The sequence below is a fragment of the Echinops telfairi genome, unplaced genomic scaffold (assembly GCF_000313985.2).
Source record: "Echinops telfairi isolate 266 unplaced genomic scaffold, ASM31398v2 ScPeMD7_3533;HRSCAF=4204_0, whole genome shotgun sequence".
Lineage (NCBI taxonomy): Eukaryota > Metazoa > Chordata > Mammalia > Afrosoricida > Tenrecidae > Echinops > Echinops telfairi.
Window position 1 is genome coordinate 612,763 of NW_022107431.1, and position 19,000 is coordinate 631,762.

Here is a 19,000-nt window from a genome sequence, read left to right on the forward strand (position 1 = left end):
CGGCTGCAGCCACCGGAGGAGCCCGGGAGCTGCGGGGCAGCGGAAGTGGAGCGGCCTCAGCTCTCGCGAGAGGGTGGGTGGGGGCGCGGCTCCTCGGCTATCGCGGGAAGGCGAGGTGGGGTTGAGCTCGGAGCGGTGGAGGGGAGGGGCTCGTCACCCTGGAGACCCAGTGGCGGGGCGGAGCTCGTAACCTTGGAGACGCGGAGGCCGCCTAGGAGAGTGGGGCAGAGGAGTTGGTCAGTCTCCGGGGTCGGGTTACAAGTGGTGAGACTGGGGATCGACGCACAGCTTGGCTGGGCTCTGGGGTCAGAGGTCGAGGGTCAGGGCCCAGGGTCCTGCTCGGAGGTCGTCGGAAACAGGTAGGGCGGCGGGCGCCCCTCCAGGCCCCTGGATCCCTGGGTCTCTGCGTCCCCTGCCCTGCAGTTTCATCGGGTGAATCTTAGTGTACTGCACATTGAGGACAGACGATGAGCGTGTATGTTGTGTACATCAAAACCAAACCCACTGCCGCCGAGCCGGTTCCCACCCACCGCGACCCTGTCAGGCAGGGTCGAGCTACCCCTGCGGGTTTCGGAGGCTGTCACTCATTCTGCTCCCTCACAGGGAGCTTGGGCCGAGGGTTAGCCGTGCTTACCGCAGCGTCTCCAGGGCTCCCTCTGGTGGACCTTCTTGTTCTCTCGCTCACAGCGACCCCTCGTGAGTTTCGAGGCTGTTGATGCGACTAGGAAGCCCAGTCTTTCTCCCGCGGAGCTGCTAGTGGTTTGACTGCGGACCATGTGGATGGCAGCCCAACCCTAACCACTGCCCCACCAGGGCTATTAGGTGGTAGCAAATCGGTTTTGACGCCCCCATGTACAATGGAAAGAAACACTGCCCAGTCACGAAAAATTCGTATTCTGAACGAATATTGATTTCAATTTTTTGGCACCAAAATAAACTTGTGCCATCTCGTTACAACATGGCTCAAACATAAGGTGACCAGATTTTAACATTGGTAAAGCGGGACACCATTGATAAAACTGATATCCTGGCGAAATAGCCACATGGCAGCCGAAAACCGTATACCCTAGCTTGTCGTGCATTCTTTCCAAAAATTGGGACTTTTTAAAAACGCCGAGGGACGCGGGACAAATTGTTCAAAATCGGGACTGTCCCGCCAAAAGCAGGACCTCTGGTCACCTTACTCAAACAGGCTCTATCTAGTTTGGGCCACTGAAAGTGGCAGATAGCAGTTTCAAAAGCTCTATCAGAGGACCATGAATAACACTAAAATTGAAGCAGGCATAAAACATCACATGTATGCAGAAGTTTGGATGAAAGAATGGTGAAAATTGTTGGTGGTTTGCGGGAAGTTTATGGGTACCCAATGCTCCAAAGAAATGAGGAGTTCCCAGGTGACTGGTTTGTTTTAGGAAGGGCTCAGACAAGTTGAAGCCTGAAGCGAAGACCCTCCGCCTGGATATTCGAAGAGACAATTTGCCTTGTTGGGGTCCTTAGGGACGAAGCCTGGGGGTTAGCAGCAGAAATGAGCCCACACTGTAAGCATTGCAAGCTTACACCCCATTCTGACAGAGAACGTTAAGCAAACTTTCTGCTTGATGGGTGCCCAAATCTTTGCACCCACATCAGCTGCAAATAAGAGCCAATCTTCCCATGGAAATTTTAAACAAGTGAGATCAGGATCCCGAAACATTTCTTGGAAGAATTTTAACAGGAGACACCACATGGCTTCCAACCTGAGCCTGAAGACAAAGCAAGAGGTGGAAGGTCTCGGCAACAGTGCTTTGAGATGCTCAAGCCATTGCCATTAAGGTGATTCCAACTGACAGTGATGACTCCGTAGAGCAGAGTCGAATCACTCATAGCTCTCTGAGACTGTGAATCTTAATGGAAGCAGATGGCCTCCTCTGTCTCCTTTGGAGCTTCTGGTGGGTTTGAACTTAGCTTCTCGCAGCCCAGTGTGTATTTCACTAAGCTACCAGTTCCTGGAGGGCCCAAGAATGAGAGTTTGTTTGTTTTTTCCGGACAAAGTTAGCTAACATTTTAGCAGAAAGAATGCCCAGGAAGCTTCCCCAGAGAGACCTTTCCCACCATCAAGATCCTCGGCTCATTCTGCACATCAAATAAAGGCAGTTTTGCCAAAGTTTGGATGGGAAATCATTAGGCAGCCACTTCATAGTTCTGATTTGACTCCTTTGGACTTCTTTTTGTTTCCAATCCTTAAAAATCTTTAGAGGCCCCTGTTGTTCTTCCGTTCATAGAGGAAAACTGTCATACTGATGTGACACTTCACGGACCCTTGGTTGTTTACGGATAAAGATGACTGGTATGATCTCTCACCAGTGTCTTGACCTTGGTGGGGTGTATGTTGACACGAGGGCCTTCCAAAAGTTCATGGCTTAAGTCATTATTTTCCGACTGAATTTTTTTTCATGAAATTTTTGAAACTTTCTGTATGTACAGGATAAGATTTAGAAGGAAATCCTTTCAGGTTTAGTATGTGTTTTTTTCTTGTATGTGTTTTCTACTTTTCTATACTTTATATACGTTGTTTCTGGGTTAGTGAGTTTCAAATATGCAGCTTCTCATTTTTCTATGAACCCATCACTCTGTGTTTATTGACTCAACTTTAAGACAGAAGTAGCTCTTTACCAGCTCATCTTGACTGTAGCATTTCCTTGATATGGTAACCCAGTATTTATTCATACTGCCCCAAACCACTGTCATCAATCAGGTTCTTATGCATAGCGAGTCCCTATAGGGTTGCTGAGGCTGTACATAATTACAGGAGCAAATAGTCTTATTCTCAAGAACCATCTCTTGAGAAACAAGTTAAATAATTGATGATGAAACCTGAAAGCCTAGCTTCTCATCTAACCTGATAAGTTGCTCTTCTCAATTTGACCGAGAAGAATGGACAAGTCTACTGCAAAGGGCTCTTTAAAGCCGTACAAAGGGCAGATGTGTCACTTGGAAGTCCGAGCTGGTGGTGGCGGCACTAGGGGCCGTCGAGTCCTTTCCAATACATAGCCACCCTGTGCCCAACAGAACCAACACCCAGCGGCCCGGCACTGCTCCTAGGCTCCAGCCCACTGGTACAGCCACCACGCCCACCCATCTCATGAAGGGCGGTCATCGTTTTCTCGGCCCGCCATTTTACCGAGCACGATGTCCTTTTCCAGGGACTGCTCTCCCGATAACACGTCCAAAGTGCACGAAAGAAAGTCTCGCTACCCTTGTCTCTGGCTTCTCCCAAGACAGATCTGCGTGTCCTTCAGTGTGGGAAACTGAGAACCTGGATGAAAGTGCAAGTGGCCTTGCCTCTGCACTCGTATGTAACCGCAGGACTTGGAGAATCGCCTCTAGTGAGAGAAGACTTCCACAGTTCCCAGACAGGACTGAAACCCAATGTGCATTCCCCAGAAAGAAAGTGCTCTCTGCACAGCTGCCCTCTTCACATGGAGACTGGTTATGGCGGTGGACAACATCTCCAAAAGGCTCCCCAAGAACAGTACAGGCCACCCTACAGTCAGTCATACAGCTCTGAAATTTCAGCTAGTCTAGGTAACAGCCTGCCAGCTCTACTCAGCAGAGGTGGTTTTAAAATAAAATGAAAAAAATAAAGTCCTGACAAAAGCAATGATAGACCTGGTACCCTGGTACCCTCTAAGGAGTGTTCTGGCAGTAGTTTTCCCAAGGCAGATCAGTTTGTCCTTTCAGCGTCTGTAGTGCTTTCAGTAGTGCTCTCCAGCACCAGCCGCAGTTCAAATGCATCGGTTCTCCTTCGGTCACCCTTATTCACTGTCCAACTGTCACATGCATGGGAGTGTTGAAAATACCGTGGCGCGGTCAGGCACACCTTAGTCTTCAAAGTAGCATCCTTGCTCTTCAATACTCTAAAGAGGTCTTGTGAGCAGATTTACTTAATGCAATGCCTCTTTTGATCTCGTAACAGCTGCTTGCTTCCATGAGCATTGATTACGGATCTAAGCAAACCCAAATGCTTGGCAACTTCAACCTTTTCTCCATTTATCATGATGTTACTTATTAGTCCAGTTGTGAGGCTTTGGGTGTCCGTACCTTGAGTTGTCATCTGTAATGAAGGTTGCGGTCCTTCAGCTCCATCAGCAAATGCTGAGCCCTTCTTACTTTGAGCAAGGGCAGTTGGGTCATCTCCATGTTGCAGGTTGTTAACGAGCCTTCCTCCAGTCCTGGAGCCACATCCAATTCTGCATATCATCCCGCTTCTCTGAGGATTCGCACAGGCTGCGACGGTGTGGCACTCTGACTGGCGAGTAGGGCGACTTGCCGAGCCATATGATGACTGCCACATCTACTAAAAGACTGCAGGTTGATGGGGAGAAGGACTTGAGGAGAACCTGGTACCAGGTCTACCCTTGCTGCTGTCAGGCAGAACCTGGCCTGATGGGGTAGCTACCAGAGACATGTCTGGGTTTCATTGCCTGCAATAGTTTTCAGCAGTGAAGATCATATATATCTATATCTATATCTATATCTATATATATGTGTATATATATATATATATATATATATATATATATCATCAATAATGTTGGGATTACTGGGAATTTTCAGGACAGTTAGTTGTACTGATGCAGAACCTGCCCACAGTTCTAGAGGCAAGATCTTCAGAGATGACAAGGGGATTCTGCGTGGCTCACAGTTGGGAAAGCCATGCGTCAGGGTTGCGTCCCTTTACATCTGTATCCTGAGCAGATAACCTGAGACGCCGAATTACATGATGACCAAGTGGACGTCAGGCTCATTAACCACCTGTGGTGTGCCCGTGATGCAGCCTGACGTGCTGAAAGTAAGGAAATCCCGAAAACATGTCACTATCACAGGCCAAATCCTTCTGTGTGGCTACTCTTCAAAGGAAACAAAAATCTCAACAGCTGGGCGGATGAACAGCGTCCTCGTAGATGGTGGCAGAATGAAAATCATCAGCCTTTCATTCTGTCTGAACCCACAAGCAGCGTCCATGGAAGCAGGGAGAGAGATCCACGAGTGGATTGCCCTGGCGCCGTCCACAGGTGCTCTTAGAAGTGTTAGGAAGAGGAGAGATGTCCCCGGATGACTAAGGTGTGCCTGCCCCACCTCATGGTCTTTTCAGTCACCTGCTACCCCTGCAACAGCTGGGCCACTGAGAAAGAAGGCCGAAGAATTCTCATGTTCGCGCTGTGGTGTTGGTGAGGGTATCGAGCATCCCAGGAACTGCCCTTGCATCGCAGAGCCGTCTTTTCATGCGAGATGATGGGACTCGGCCTCCTGCACCTTGGATACATCATCCAGAAAAGCCAGTTGCCAGAAAGGGACACTTTTTTTAAAGCTGAGGGTCAGCAAAAACCAGGGGGCCCCTCGCTGAGATGGGCGGAGCTGGTAGCTGCACTAATAGATTAGACATGGCAGTGATCATGGGGGCGGTGTGGGGGCTGGCGGTGTTTCACGCACGAGGCACCGTGCGTCAGCTCTGACCCAGGGACAGCTAGCCACAACAAGCCTTTCCAGTGCTCTGCCCTGTATTGACCGGAAAGCCAGAGGTCTGGGCTTCTCTCTGTCCCCTGAGGATGGGGCCATCTCGGCCCCTCCAGGATGGGCCCCTTGGCTCCTCTCGGCTGCACTGTCTGTCAGCACCGACTGCCACGGGCCCTTCTGGGCCTCCCTTGGTCTTCAGCATTAGCGCCCTCGGCCCAGTGACAGCGCACTCTGGGAGGTCCCTAGCCTGCTTTCTGTCCGCCAGCAACATCTTCCTGCTTCTGGCTGGCCTGCTGCTTTTTGTTTTTGAAACCTCCGTGGGGTCAGCTACCTGTAGACACAGTGTTTGTCCATTTCAGGCCATGGGCACTGTGGGCACACACTGACCAAGACCACAGACATTTCATCCCCATCGTAGGCTCTGTAGTCACTTCTTTTGCATAGCCTGTTAACCAGTCATGCAAGGGCATTGAGTAAACCAGGCACAGGGGTGACTGCAGCCTGGACCAAACCCCCTCAAATGAAAAGGAAAAGCTTGCCTTTTGGTTTCACAAAAACCACTAACCCTTTGGGGTCGAAGGTACAAAACTGGAGGAAAGGTAGCTCCTCCGGGATTAGGGGAGATCTCGCTGGCTCTTTTCCCAGAGACCCCAGGCCAGAGGCCCCACAGCACCTCACCCCTGTGAGGGCCCTGCAGAGAGGACTTTGGTTTGCTGTGTCCAGATGTGGCTGTAAGTGGCCCCAGGTGGTAAGTGGGACCGGGGCCCAGGCGTTGATTGGAACCCTCAGCAGGGAGGGAGCTGGCATGTGGAATCTCAGGGATTTCAAGTGGGCCTTTTTTATTGGGGTGTTGTGGGGTAGGTAGGTACCTATGGTGTGCTATGAATGCCTCATCATGTGACCGTTATGAATAAAGTATACAGATCATTAATAGCTTGGCTATCACTCCCTATCTTACGTGTAGGAGTCCTGGCGGTATTATGTGAGAAAGAAGCGGGGAAGGGCGGTGAGAGAAACTGCAGGTCAGGAGCACTGTGAGTCAGAAAGGACGGCAGGGCAGTGAGACTGTGTGCTTGTTGCTTTCAGACTGAAGATGGACAGGCCACAGAGTGTATTCTCCGGTGACGATGGTGGCACAGGTGCCGTGGTTCTAGAAACGTACGTGGTAGAATCCACAGAGTCCGCCTCGCATGTTCAGCTGGCCTGCCGAGAACCATACTGCGCCTTCCCACTGAACGGACATGAGCTTTGTGTCTGCAATGCCAGGAACCCTTCCGACCAGGTATTCTGTGTCCTCCTCCCTTCTGACCGTTAGTGCCATGTTGGCAACCTTGCCCCTTGAAGGGTTCAACCACCGACCACGGAGGAAAAGGTTCAAAAGCAAAGCATGACGCTATGTTTTCATATTTAGAAAATCAACCAGTGGAGGTACTGTTGTGAGCAGCTCTCCTTCAGTGAGAACAGGTGTTCGGTGCAAGACAGTTGGCTTCACTTGGTCGTGACTGTGCACCACAGAACCAACAAAGCCCGGCCTGCTCCTGACCCTCCTCACAGCTGCCATTATCATTGAGCCCAGGCTGCTGTCAGTCCATCTCGTGGAGGGTCTTTCTCTGTTTTGCTGCCCCTCTACTTTGCCCAGCACAGCATCCTTCTCCAGGGTCTAGTCTCCTGGTCACAGGCCCAAAGTGGGCGAGGTGCAGTCTCGCCGCCTTCACTGCCCAGGAACACCCTTCCTGTGGGGGTTGAGGTGGTAGTCAGCCTGGCTGGCCATGGTTCTTGGCTTGGCAGGGATGTATGTGATGGTGAACTCGGGCAGGTGTGTGTTTCACCGATACCTACTGAGCAAACAGGAGACTGCAGGAGGGCACCATTTTACCCGTACGTTATGTGTCATTCCGAGATCACTGGAATGATGAGCATGAGTCATACTTCAACCTGGGCCTTTAACGCCTGAGACCCAGAGTGGAACTGTGAAGTGAGCACACTTGAAGGCTCGGCCCATCTCATCTCTTAGGCGTCAGCTGTGTGTTAGGCTCTTACCTATAGCACCTACCTGTAGAGCTGGTGGCTCAGAGGCACTGACGTTTGTCACGTTCACTTTTCAGCCTCTGACCCTAAGAGGACACCGTCAGTCCGTAACTGCTGTGGCGTTTGGGCACAAAGCGAGCCCGCTTCTCCTCTGCTCTGCATCACAGGACCGCGTGCTCGTGTGGGACCTGGACCTCTGCAGGGCGGACGCACTCCAGGGTAGATGGAAAGTTAAAACTTAGATCGAAAACGGAGTAGAAGAATATGTTTTGGAACACTAGGTGACTTGCGGTTATTTTTGACTCCTTTAAACGTGAATTAAGATGTCCAAGGAGCCAGCTTTGTATAACCCAAACCAAAACCCACAGCCTCTGAGTGGATGCTGACTCAGAGCGACCCTATAGGATAGGGTACAACTGCCTGTGAGTTTCGAGACTAACTCTTTATGGGAGTAGCTGTACAGCCTCATCTTTCTCCCAGGAGAGGCTAGTGGATTCGAACTGCTGACCTTGCTGTTAGTGGTCCAATGTGTAGCCACCAAGCCACCAGGGCACCAGGGCTCTTCCTACTTGATAGAGAAAGCTAATTTTCCTGGCTGATGAGTTTTGCGGTGGGTGACACTGATTCGGTGTAATGATTACACAGTGGACAGATAGCCTCAAGGTCAGTGGTTGGAAAGAAACCAGCCGCTGAACAAGAGAAAGAGCAAGCTGTCTATGCCCATGAGGAGTCAATTTTAGAAATCCACAGGCAGCATTTTGACTCTATCCTCCAGGCTCGCTAAGTCAGCATCGACTCAATGACAGGGAATCAGTAGTTTCATTTAATTGTATGCTTTTTCTTACGAATTTAAAACATCATTCAGAGCTGTATCCTTTCACCATACCTGTTCCATCTCTATGCTGACAGGATCTCATAAGGAAGCAGTGTCAATGGCTGGAGACTCATTGGTAAATCATCTGCAGGCTAGAAGGTCAAAAATTACCCGACAAAAATTCTGGCACCTTCCACCTCAGTGAAGTTTCTAGGGGTCCAGTAGTGTGGGGCACATGTAGATATATGTACTAACATGAAAGATGGTTAATGCATCTGCCCCTCCCACAGCTGAAAGGGAGATACAACGCCTGGTGGCTTCTCTGGGTTTGGGAGGTGGCATGGCCCTCACTGGGGTGCGCCCCTCTGGCCTATTGACCAAGTGACTCGAGAGGCCACTGGCTCTGAGTGGGGCCCGGGGCAAGGGAAGGGTCTTCCACAGGCTCAGGCTGTCGTCTGTGCCAGCTGCTCTGCCCCTGGGTCCATGTGACCCTGCTGACCAGGTGGTGGTGCTGTGGTGTCCGTGGCAGGAGGAGGTGCCCTGTGGAGGCTCTGACAGGCCCCTTTGGTGGATCACAGTGCAGCCCCTGAGAACTTTGGCAGCAAAGCCCTGCCGTCCTCTGGAGACAACTGCTCTCCTTTTGACAAACAGCTGTTGGCCTGTTACTGGGCCTTAGTGGAGACTGGACGCCTCACCATGGGCCACCAAGTCACCATGCGCCTGAGCTGCCCGTCATGGTCACAGAGTTGGGCGTGCCCAGCAGCACTCCATCGTTCAATGGAAGTGGTCCAGACGAGATCAGCCTACAGCGGGACCTGAAGGGACAAGCACGCTGCATGGAGAATTGGCCCCAGTGCCCAGTCTCCACTCCTGTCACTGTACCTGCCTTCTCCCCGTCTGCACCCATGGCCTCTGGGGAGTTCCTTATGACCAGGTGACTGAGGAAGAGAAAACTTGTGCCTGGTTTCCTGGTGGCTCTGCACGATGTGTGGGTGCCACTGGTAAGTGGACAGCAGCAGCACTACAGCCCTTTCTGGGACCTCCCCAAAGGACAGTGCTGAAGGGGAATGGTCCTCACAGGCAGGACCTGGAGCAGTGCACCTGGACGCCGTTTGCTTCAGAGGAGAAGTGACCAACTGTGTGATTGTGTACTGATTCATGGGCTGCCAACCGTGTGACTGTGTCCTGATTCACGGGCTGTCAGTGGTGTGATTGTGTCCTGATTCATGGGCTGTGGTCAATCATTGGTCTGGCTGGTCAGGGAGTTGGAAGGAACATGATTGGAAAATCGGTGACAAGGAGTCGTAGGGAAAAGATAGTGACTAGACATTGCTGAGTGGGTCAAAAGAGTGAGAATATTTGTGTCTCATGTGAATGCTCACCAAAGTGTTACCTCTGAAGAGGAGGGTTTTAGCACTCAGGTGGATAAGATGACACGCCCTGTGGAGAGAATTCCTCTTTTCCGAGCCACCCCTGTCCTTGTCTAATGGGCATATGAACAGAGTGACCACGGTGGCAGGGGTGGGGGTTATGCATGGGATCAGCAACATGGACTTCCACTCACCAAGGCTGACTTGGCCACTGCCACTGCTGAGTGCCCCATTTGCCAGCAGCAGAGACCAACACGGAGTCCAAGACAGGAGACCATTCGCTGTGGGGTCAGCACGCAGCCTGGTGGCAGGTGGATTACATAGGACCACTTCCTTCGTGGGAGAGGCAGTGTTTTGTTCTTACTGGAATAGACACGCTGGATACACATTTGGCTTCCTTACTCTGCTTCTACCATCCGTGGTCTTACAGAATGTCTCATCCACTGACATAGAATCCTGCACAGCATTGCTTCCTATCAAGGCACCCCCTTCATAGCAAACAGAGTGTGGCAGTGGGCCCACGCGCGTGGGATCCACTGGTTGTACCGTGTTCTTCATCATCCTGAAGCACCTGGCTGGATGGAATGATGGCATGGCCTCCTAAAAGTACCAGTTTCAACTAGGTGACAACACCTTACAGGGTTGGGGCCGTGTTCTCTAGGGACTGCCATCCGAGATCTGGTGCAGTTTCTCCAGTAGCCAGGACTCATGGGTTCAGAAACCCAGGGATGGAAATGGGGGGGGGGCACCTCTCACCGTTGTTCCTACTGGCCCTCCGGGCAGTTTGGGCCTCCCGATGCCTGTGGGTCAATAGGCAAAAAAGGGTGTAATTGATCCCAATTACCAAGGGGAGATTGCATCAGATGACATAATCGAGGTAAAGAAAGGGCTGTCTGGACTCCAAACGATCCTTCAGGCTGCCCCTTAGCACTGTGATGTGCGGTGATGAAAGTAATTCTGACTTGACGACTAAGAACACAGACTCTTCAGGAAGAAAGGGTTGTCACCGCACCAGACCAGGACCACGACCGCCGAGGTGCTTGCTGAGGGCACGGGACGCCTGCAGTGGGCAGTGGAAGAAGACAGTTCTTGATGGCAGCCACGGCCATGTGACCAGCTGCAGAAACAAGGACAGTGCCTGTGACGGTAACTCCCATGTGCATGTATGCATGTTTGTTTAGTTCACTTGTGAGATGTAAGATGGAAATGGAGTTAGTGTGTGGTTGTTGCACGTGTGTTAGTTGTATCATGTCAGGCGCAGGTGTGATTTTGTTACTGTCTTTGGGGGGTATGTCTGGTTGAAGAGTTGTGTACAGGTGTCAAGTTGACAAGAGGTGGTCTGTGATGGTTAGATGTTATGCCCACTGGATATATCTGGGTGAAAGTAGGGGTGGAGTCCAACTTTTCAGTCCAGGCGAAGACTGGTGCATCTCCTTGGTGGGGTGTGGACTTTTGTATGAGAGAAACCCTGAGCAGAGCCGGGCTCCCTTAAGCCCCTTCACCTTCTGTTGCGTCTGGATCCTGCATGTGGTTTGTCAACCTCCTGCCATGCCTGCTGCTGGTTCTAGGAGCCATCAGGGGACCACGGGCCTTGGATTCACTTGGACAACCTCTGCCTTCACCAGCTTGTGCCCTCCTGCTTCATATTCCTGCTTCCTGCTCATCTGAACTTGAACCAGATTGGGCTTACCTGCTTCCACACCTGTGCGAGAAACCATTTCTCAATATCAGTCTCTCTCGATACATCAGCACCATGACTTACTGATTTGCTTCTCTCGAGTACCAAGCCGAACACACAGGGCTGGCAAAGCTGTGGCAGACCCTCCACAAATGGATGGGCACTGGTTGCAGCCCTGGGCAGGAGTACAGTAATGCTCGTGAGCAGGTGCGTCCAACCCCCTTGTCCGCAGGGTCCCCCTGATTGGAACCAGCTCAGCGACCCCTACCAGCAACAGCAGTAACAACAGCTTAGGATTCAGAAAAACCTGGTTTTTGTGAGAATGAAAGAGATGCTTTCGGTTTGCATGGTGTTTTACTTGAATAGCAGGCATGTCTCGAGCTGAGGACTTTCGACGGAGAGGGGCTTGGTCCCAATGGACGTGGGATGGATAGGTAGAGCCCACAGTCAGCGAGGCCGGTGACTGATGAGGCCCAGGGGATGGAGGGCTCGCAGGCACGGCTGACCCAGCTTGTTCTGAGGAGGGCGTGTCCTTGTGGGGAACAAAGAGGGCTCAGTGCTGAGAGAGGGTCGATTTCCCGACCCCCGAAGTAAAGGCCACCTTGCCTGGAGACGAGGGCGAGTGTGCCCATGTGGCTTGCCTGGCAGTGGGAGGAGAGGCCCACTAGGCACCTCCTGCTGGCAGTTGGGAGACTGGTCCTCATGGAGCCACAGGAAGGAGTTGGCGCTCACTCAGTGACTTGGAGAATTTGCAGGATCACTCTAGGAAACCAGTGCCACCTTATTTCAGACCACAGCATCCATCCCAGGTCATGTCCCACCTTTAGCCAGTCTGTAGCATCGCGAATCTGCTAGCAGAGCATCACCCCTGATCTACTGATGTGAACATGCACACACACGCACCTGCATGCACACGAACACAGAGGTGCATAATGCCGTACACAGCGCACACGTACCCAGAAGTGTACAGCCATATGTATACACACAGATGCACACACACGCACAGAGCATATGTGCACACCAATGCAGTACATATGCACATACATGTGTGTGTCGCTTGCTTCCATAGTGGTGTCTGTAGACAGTTGTTCCCAGTTTAAGAGGTGCTGTGCTCCCACCATGGGCTGTTCGTTTACCCTGGGAGCTCTGACAAGTCTCTGGCCTGAGGTGGGCAGCCTGGGCAGCACACCAAGCCCACTGTGACCCAAAGTATGGAGGTCACACAGAACCAATAGTCTCTGAGGTAAAGCCATCCAGAATCGGGTCCCTCCTGGCTGTTCACTGGGAAGAGCAGTGCCTTCACCACAGCAGGTGCCCTGTGGGTTGTGGGCACAGAGGCCCTCTAGTGGTGAGTCCAGTAGCTGCAGCGGTGCCTTCACTTCCCTGCTGGGTCCTGGCTGGCTGCTCCTGGGGTACAGCCACTCAGTCGCCCCATGCCATTCTCAGAAGGGTGACCCAAGTGTCTTCACTGTGTGGATGCCCCTCGTGTGCCACACGCACCCCCACACAGTTCTGCTCTCTCACACTGTCCAGAGACTGAATGGCCGCTGTTCTGAATGCTTCTGAGTAGGGTCTTATCAGTGCCCCCCATGACTTCAGGAGAAAGATCGCCCCCATATCTCATCATGCTGCTGATTGTGGGAGACATGGGGGCATTTGTGGGCTGACACTGACGGCTGACACCCACAGGAATGGCTCCTCGTGGAACGGTCCTGGGCTCGCTCCTGGGGAAGGTGATCTGCCTGGGGTTCAGTCTGCACGACCATACTGTCGCCGTGTGCGTGGGGACTAGGATACTCATGATGGACACCAAGGTAGGTGTGCATGTCTTCCCCCCAGAGCGACTGTAACCGGGCGGCTCTCTCAAGGGGGAGGGGAGGGGCATGGAAGCAAACGGAGCTGTACTGCGCCTGCTGTTTCTGACCAGCTCAGGCCTGTTCAGGACTACTGCACACCAGGGCTGACCTGAGCCCAAAGTGTCTTCAAGCATTCCCCCTCCTTTCACAGTCTTCTCTCCAAGCCCTCCTGCGCCTGTGCTTCGTGTCCCGCTTCTAATTCCTCATCCCACAGGGCTTCCACACGTCTCCTCAAATCTTCATGGCCCTCCCGCAGCCAGGCTCAGCGGCCTCATCCCGCAGGGCTTCCACACGTCTCCTCAAACCTTCATGGCCCTCCCGCAGCCAGGCTCAGCGACCTCATCCCGCAGGGCTTCCACACATCTCCTCAAATCTTCATGGCCCTCCTGCAGCCAGGCTCAGCAGCCTCATCCTGCAGGGCTTCTGTTGACCTCTTCCGTCAGCCTCATTTTCATGGGAACAAGCCTTTCTTGCTTTCCTAGGAAGGTTGTTGATTTTGCGTCGGATGGTGAGATGGTAAGGCCGAGTCATTAGAGCAGTGTGAAGTGTGGAAACAATTAGAAAGTGCCAGGAGCATTTTAAGGGACACTGCTGCTTCTATATTCGTGAGTGAGGTGAGATGTGTTGTGGGGATTTCCCAAATCCTTCTGCTTATCACAGTCGGTCTTTTATTTTCCCAGATGAAGCTGGCTAACAGAGTTATTTGTCTGCAAAGGATGTCCTTGCTGAAAACATTTCAGGATAGGAATATGCTAGGCATAAAGTCTCAGTAGAGCACCCTAAGCAAAGAGGGGTCTTTGGGGACCCAGAGAGCACAGTCCCTGCCTTCAGTTCAGCTTGGGCCCAGCTGTGAAACGGAGGGTCATACCTGAAAGAAGATGTAATAATGCACTGGACACCCCAGGCAAATGATAGGAAGTGTCCCAGGAGAAAGGTAGATGGCGTCTGCTTGCTCTTGGTCCAGTCTGGTCCTCTGGGGAAGTCCGTGGAGAAGCCGGAATGCATGAAACGCTGCATGTGTGGACATCTCACGGTGCTTCCCTGTATCAGCGCCAGGCTATTAGTACAACTCCTTGTTGAAACAGAGCATCGTGCATGTGGGAATGGAATCCCCAGTGAGTCTGGCGAAGGGTCCCGGGAAGAGGAAGCCACAGCAGGGCAGGGTCTCAGCCACACACTGGTGAAACCAAGCAGCAGGTGCAAAGCTCTGCCCAGACAGGGCTCCAGCCTTCCCAGGGAGCCTTCCCTGCATGCCCCCCTTGGGACGCTCCTCCTCGGGACAGAAGCCTGGCAGACAGATGTGGTGTGGGAGGGGAGGGTGGCAGAGGTGAGAGGGCCCGAGGAGGACATGTGCACCCCACTTCTGCTCAGGGACAGTCTGAGTTGGCTGGTACTGTCCAAACTGTGGGTCCTGTGGTGTGTGGCCGTGTCCGCTTGGCTCAGCTGCCTGATTTCTGACTTCTTGGTTTATACACAGTTGTCTCTCGTTTAGAAGAGGGTTATGTGATAATGTCACTGACCCCTCATCCACCCTCCAGAGCCCATCTGTCCTGGCCGAGCTGCAGGGCCATCTGGCTCCAGTGACCGCACTGGCTTTCAGTACTTGGCAAGCAGACACCCTCATTTCCGTGTCTGAGGACAGAAGCTTCAAGGTACGTGGCTGGCTGGGGTGACGCCAACTTTGCCTGGGAGAGCTCTGGTGCCACCCAGGTGGTGTGCGCCCACCACTGCACCGTGGGAGGGTGGGGGGGGGGCACCCTCACGTTCCCAGGCTGGCCTGGGGCCACTCTCCTCAGAACCACGGCCCCTGAGCCGGACACGCAGGTGTGCCTGCAGCATCTCCTGGGGTGAGGCAAAGCAGGAGAACCATCACCGGAGACCAGGGAGTCCCGCCCTGCAAACCGGGCTCAGGAAGATGGGGCGGGATTGCCAGTCAGTTCCCGTGTCCCCCATGTGTGCCAGACAGTCAGCGGTGTGACCTTGGGCATGCAGTGTGATTGCATGGTTAAGCCCCCGTGGGGTCGCAGAACCAGAACCCTGGCCTCAGTCTCCCTTCCCCACTTTCCAGCTGTTTGCTCTCTGGTTCTGCCAAGTCCACGGGCTGCCACTTCTGGGGACGTCAACTTTACACAGAAGCTTCTGCCATCTTGCACTGCTTTCCACAGCTTTAGTTCTTTCATACTTGTAATATTCTGTTGTAGAAACTGATCCTAGACACGGACATAACTGGGGAACGGATCGCTGTGTAGTAGAGACTGATCCTATACACTGACATAACTGGGGAACAGATCCCTGTGTAGTAGAGACTGATCCTATACACTGACATAACTGGGGAACAGATCCCTGTGTAGTAGAGACTGATCCTATACACTGACATAACTGGGGAACGGATCCCTGTGTTGTAGAGACTGATCCTATACACTGACATAACTGGGGAAACGGATCGCTGTGTAGTAGAGACTGATCCTTTACACTAACGTAACTGGGGAAGCGGATCCCTGTGTTGTAGAGAACTGATCCTATACACTAACATAACTGGGGGCGGATCCCTGGTGGCGCAGTGGGTTAAGCAGTGAGCTGCTCGCTGTGAGGTCAGCGGTTTGAAGCCCCAACTGCTGAGAGGGAGAAAGATGAGGTTTTCTACTCCTGTAAAAGCTCTCAGGGGTCAGTCTACCCTGTCCTGCAGGGACAGATTCGATGGCAGTGGGCTTGCAGGTGTTCGCATTGGGGGTACCTTTAGCTCACAGCTCTGTCCTCTCCTGAAGGGCCGTGTGCTTGTTGCAGGTGTGGGACTGCCGTGTGGGGACCTCAGTATATACCTCACCCGTGCTCTCAGGTAAGACTGGGTGCCGTTCACACAGCGTGGGGACCTCCAAGCATGTCATTCACACCCATCGCACAGCGTCCCATGAGCCAGGGCGGGGACATCCTAACGGAGCAGGCCCATCTCTTCCATGGACAGTGACCTCACTGGCTGCTGCACATTGGCAGGCTCTCCGGGGGACTGTGGGGCAGGAGGCCCTGGCTGCTCCCATGTAGCCTGTGCAGGCAAGGGCCCTGTTCAGATGGCTGGCACCCTGAGTGCCATGCATCTGGGCTCATCGTCCCTACCCGCTTGCTCCCAGGTGGAAATGAAGGCTGGGCTTGGTTGTGGCGCAGCGGTGACAGGCTTTCCAGCCTTGGACATGTGGGACACTTCTCCTCTGGGATGAATGCCCACATTTCCAGGTCTGGCCTGGGCCCTGTATTAGGACACCCCCACCCCACCCCACCCCCCGCCTCCATCACACACTCAGGGCCTCCCAGGCTTTGCTTTCATGCCTTGGTTCCCTGCTTCTCTGCATCTGAGGAGGACTGTTTGCATGCGGCCCTGTGCCTGCCTGCCTCACGGAGGTGCGCTGGTGACACTCCCCGCTGCGTGGCTGCCCCTGAGTGACGCTTGGCCTCCTGTGCTCCTTCCACAGCCTACCCTCTCCTCAGCATTCTCCTCCACAGAGACTCCGAGCAGCTGGTGACCGGCTGTGCCAACGGTCAGGTGAGGCCCTGTGCCGATCTGCTTCCTGTGTGGCCACCATGAAGGACAGGGCCTCAGCGCCACTGCCTGAGCCAAGCACCTCTGGGCCAGGCTGGTGTCCGCAGAAGGTTCCCACGTGGTTTGGACAGGAGGGTGACACTCGTACTTCATCGACGTCAAACTCAGTTCCACAAAGCTGGGCGGCATGATTTGGGGGGCACGGTGCCTCCTGGGAAACCGAGTTGGCTCCCACCCCTTCCTGATAGTTTCTGGCGCCCCGCTATGTGTGGCCACAAGCATCTCCTGGTGTTGCTGATGACGTATGATGTGTGCGCAGGGTGATTTGTGACATGTGAACACTGTGCTTTGCGATGTGCTCTGTGTGACGTGTGTGTAGACCATGCTGGGTGATGTGTGTGCAAACCCTGGTGTACAATGGACGTGTGTGCAGACGGTGGTGTGTGATGTGTGTGCAAATCCTGCTGTGTGATGTGTGTACAGATGGTGGTGTGTGATGTGTGTGCAGATGTGTGCACAGATGTGTGCACAGACGGTGATGGGGGACGTGTGAGCAGAGGGTGCGGGTGACGGGTGAATCTCAGTGGGAGTTGATGACTGGCGTGAGTATATGCGACCCCCTCACCAATGCTTTCTAGCAGACACCTGAACCACACATGGGGTCTCTCAGGAGGCTCTGCCACACGTCCACTCCCTCCTCCTGCTGGACTTTGCTGCCATTCGTGGGCGCAGCTTCTGCAGACCCAGCATCTTTGTGTGGGTTTGCAGCTCTGGGTCTTCAGCCTGGCTGAAAGGCACCCCTATCGCTGTGTGACGCGTGTGGACCTCAGGAGAAAGGCAGCGAGCTTCTTCGCCAGGAAGGAGCAGCTTGGGCTCTGCAGCATCTTAGGTAACTTGGCTCAGCCTCCCTTACCCAGCAGGGCACCACTGTCCCCAGCAGCACCCACTGATCGGCGTATGGGTGCGGTGTGCTGTGGGAGGGAGAGCTGCCCTACAGCCCAGGTGGTGACACAGGTGAGGGTGACGGGGAACAGTGCTGCTGTTGCCCATTTGTCATGGGAAGGGGTCCCTGCTAATGGCTAACTGCCTGCCTGCTTCCTGAGCGCTTGGCCATTGACCCCGTCCAACAGTGTCCTGGAAGACAGGCCCCAGAGATGGGCTTCTGAAATGAGAGCCCTGTAGGTGCCACTGTTGAAGGCAGTGCACCGTCTGCCAACAAACAGCGCAGCCCAGCCCTGGGCCTCCCCCCTGGCTTTAGGTCCTGGACCTCATGGCTGCCCCCCTGCTTTAGGCCCTGGACCTCCCCTCCTGGATTTAGGCCCTGAACCTCCCCCTGCTTTAGTTCCTGGACCTCCCTGTGGCTTTAGGCCCTGCAAGCTTCCATCTCCCCAGTGCTTGGCCATCTGCACTGTGATATCCTCACAACCCCAGCGAGCAGAGCTGCTCTGTCCTGCAGGGTCCCCACAGGCCAGAACCCACTGGACTAGAGTGGGCCTGGGCTTAAGCTAGACACTTCATGGTTATTCCTGGTGGCCTCTGAGCGCAAGTCTAATTTTGTTTTCAACCTTCTTCTGGAACATTTAAGCCCAGAGACACATCTAGCATACAGATCACCCATGCTTCACCACAGCCTCCCGCGGGTCAGTTTCTGCCTTTGCTTTTTAAAAAGAGAAGCCAAGCCAGCTCATTTTGGAAGAGGACAGGTCTCCCACTGTTTTAAACACGTGTGTCAGGAGTGCTAGGGTTGTAAAGCACGCTGTACTTCTGTCACTGTAGCCCACAATGAAAAGCCGAGTGGAGCTCCTTGGGGCTGAGGCCGGCGTGACCCCATCCATGGCAGATCCCGTCCTGTCTGCCCTTGGTGACAGCCTGCAGGCGGGCACGTGTCCAGGGCCGCCTCTTTCGGGATCTCCTTTCCAGGTCCACGGCCTGCCTCCTCGCAAGCCGCTCGCTTCTTAGCCTTGAGCTTTGCTCCGCTCCGAGCTTTCCACGGCTTCCTTCCTCCCCAGGTGAGAAGAAGAAAGGAGCAAGGGCCGAGGCGGCCCTTCCTGCCCTGCACCTGGAGCGCTGCGACCTGCCCCTCAGTCGGAGGCCAGGGAGGGAGAGGTACATAACTAGGGCCTTCCGCTTCTTAGGTTCTAGGTGCCTGGGGTTCTAGTGGGCAAGGGGGCCCTTGCTGGTCAGGGGGCGGTGCCTGTCAGGAGACGGTGCCTGTCAGGGGGGTGA

The 19,000-nt window shown here is 53.7% G+C and overlaps 1 protein-coding gene across 1 annotated transcript in view; it reads left to right on the forward strand.

The window, feature by feature from the left end:
* The first annotated feature begins 278 nt into the window (after positions 1 to 278).
* WDR27 (WD repeat domain 27) overlaps positions 279 to 19,000 on the forward strand; it is a 132,355-nt gene continuing 113,633 nt past the window's right edge. Inside the window, exons 1-9 of the mRNA XM_045294510.1 lie at positions 279 to 359; positions 6,583 to 6,778; positions 7,602 to 7,743; positions 13,076 to 13,200; positions 14,781 to 14,894; positions 16,027 to 16,078; positions 16,707 to 16,777; positions 17,543 to 17,663; positions 18,784 to 18,880. Of these exons, the coding sequence (XP_045150445.1) occupies positions 6,590 to 6,778; positions 7,602 to 7,743; positions 13,076 to 13,200; positions 14,781 to 14,894; positions 16,027 to 16,078; positions 16,707 to 16,777; positions 17,543 to 17,663; positions 18,784 to 18,880 (911 nt within the window). The 5' untranslated portion in view covers positions 279 to 359; positions 6,583 to 6,589. The remainder of the gene's footprint in view (positions 360 to 6,582; positions 6,779 to 7,601; positions 7,744 to 13,075; positions 13,201 to 14,780; positions 14,895 to 16,026; positions 16,079 to 16,706; positions 16,778 to 17,542; positions 17,664 to 18,783; positions 18,881 to 19,000) is intronic.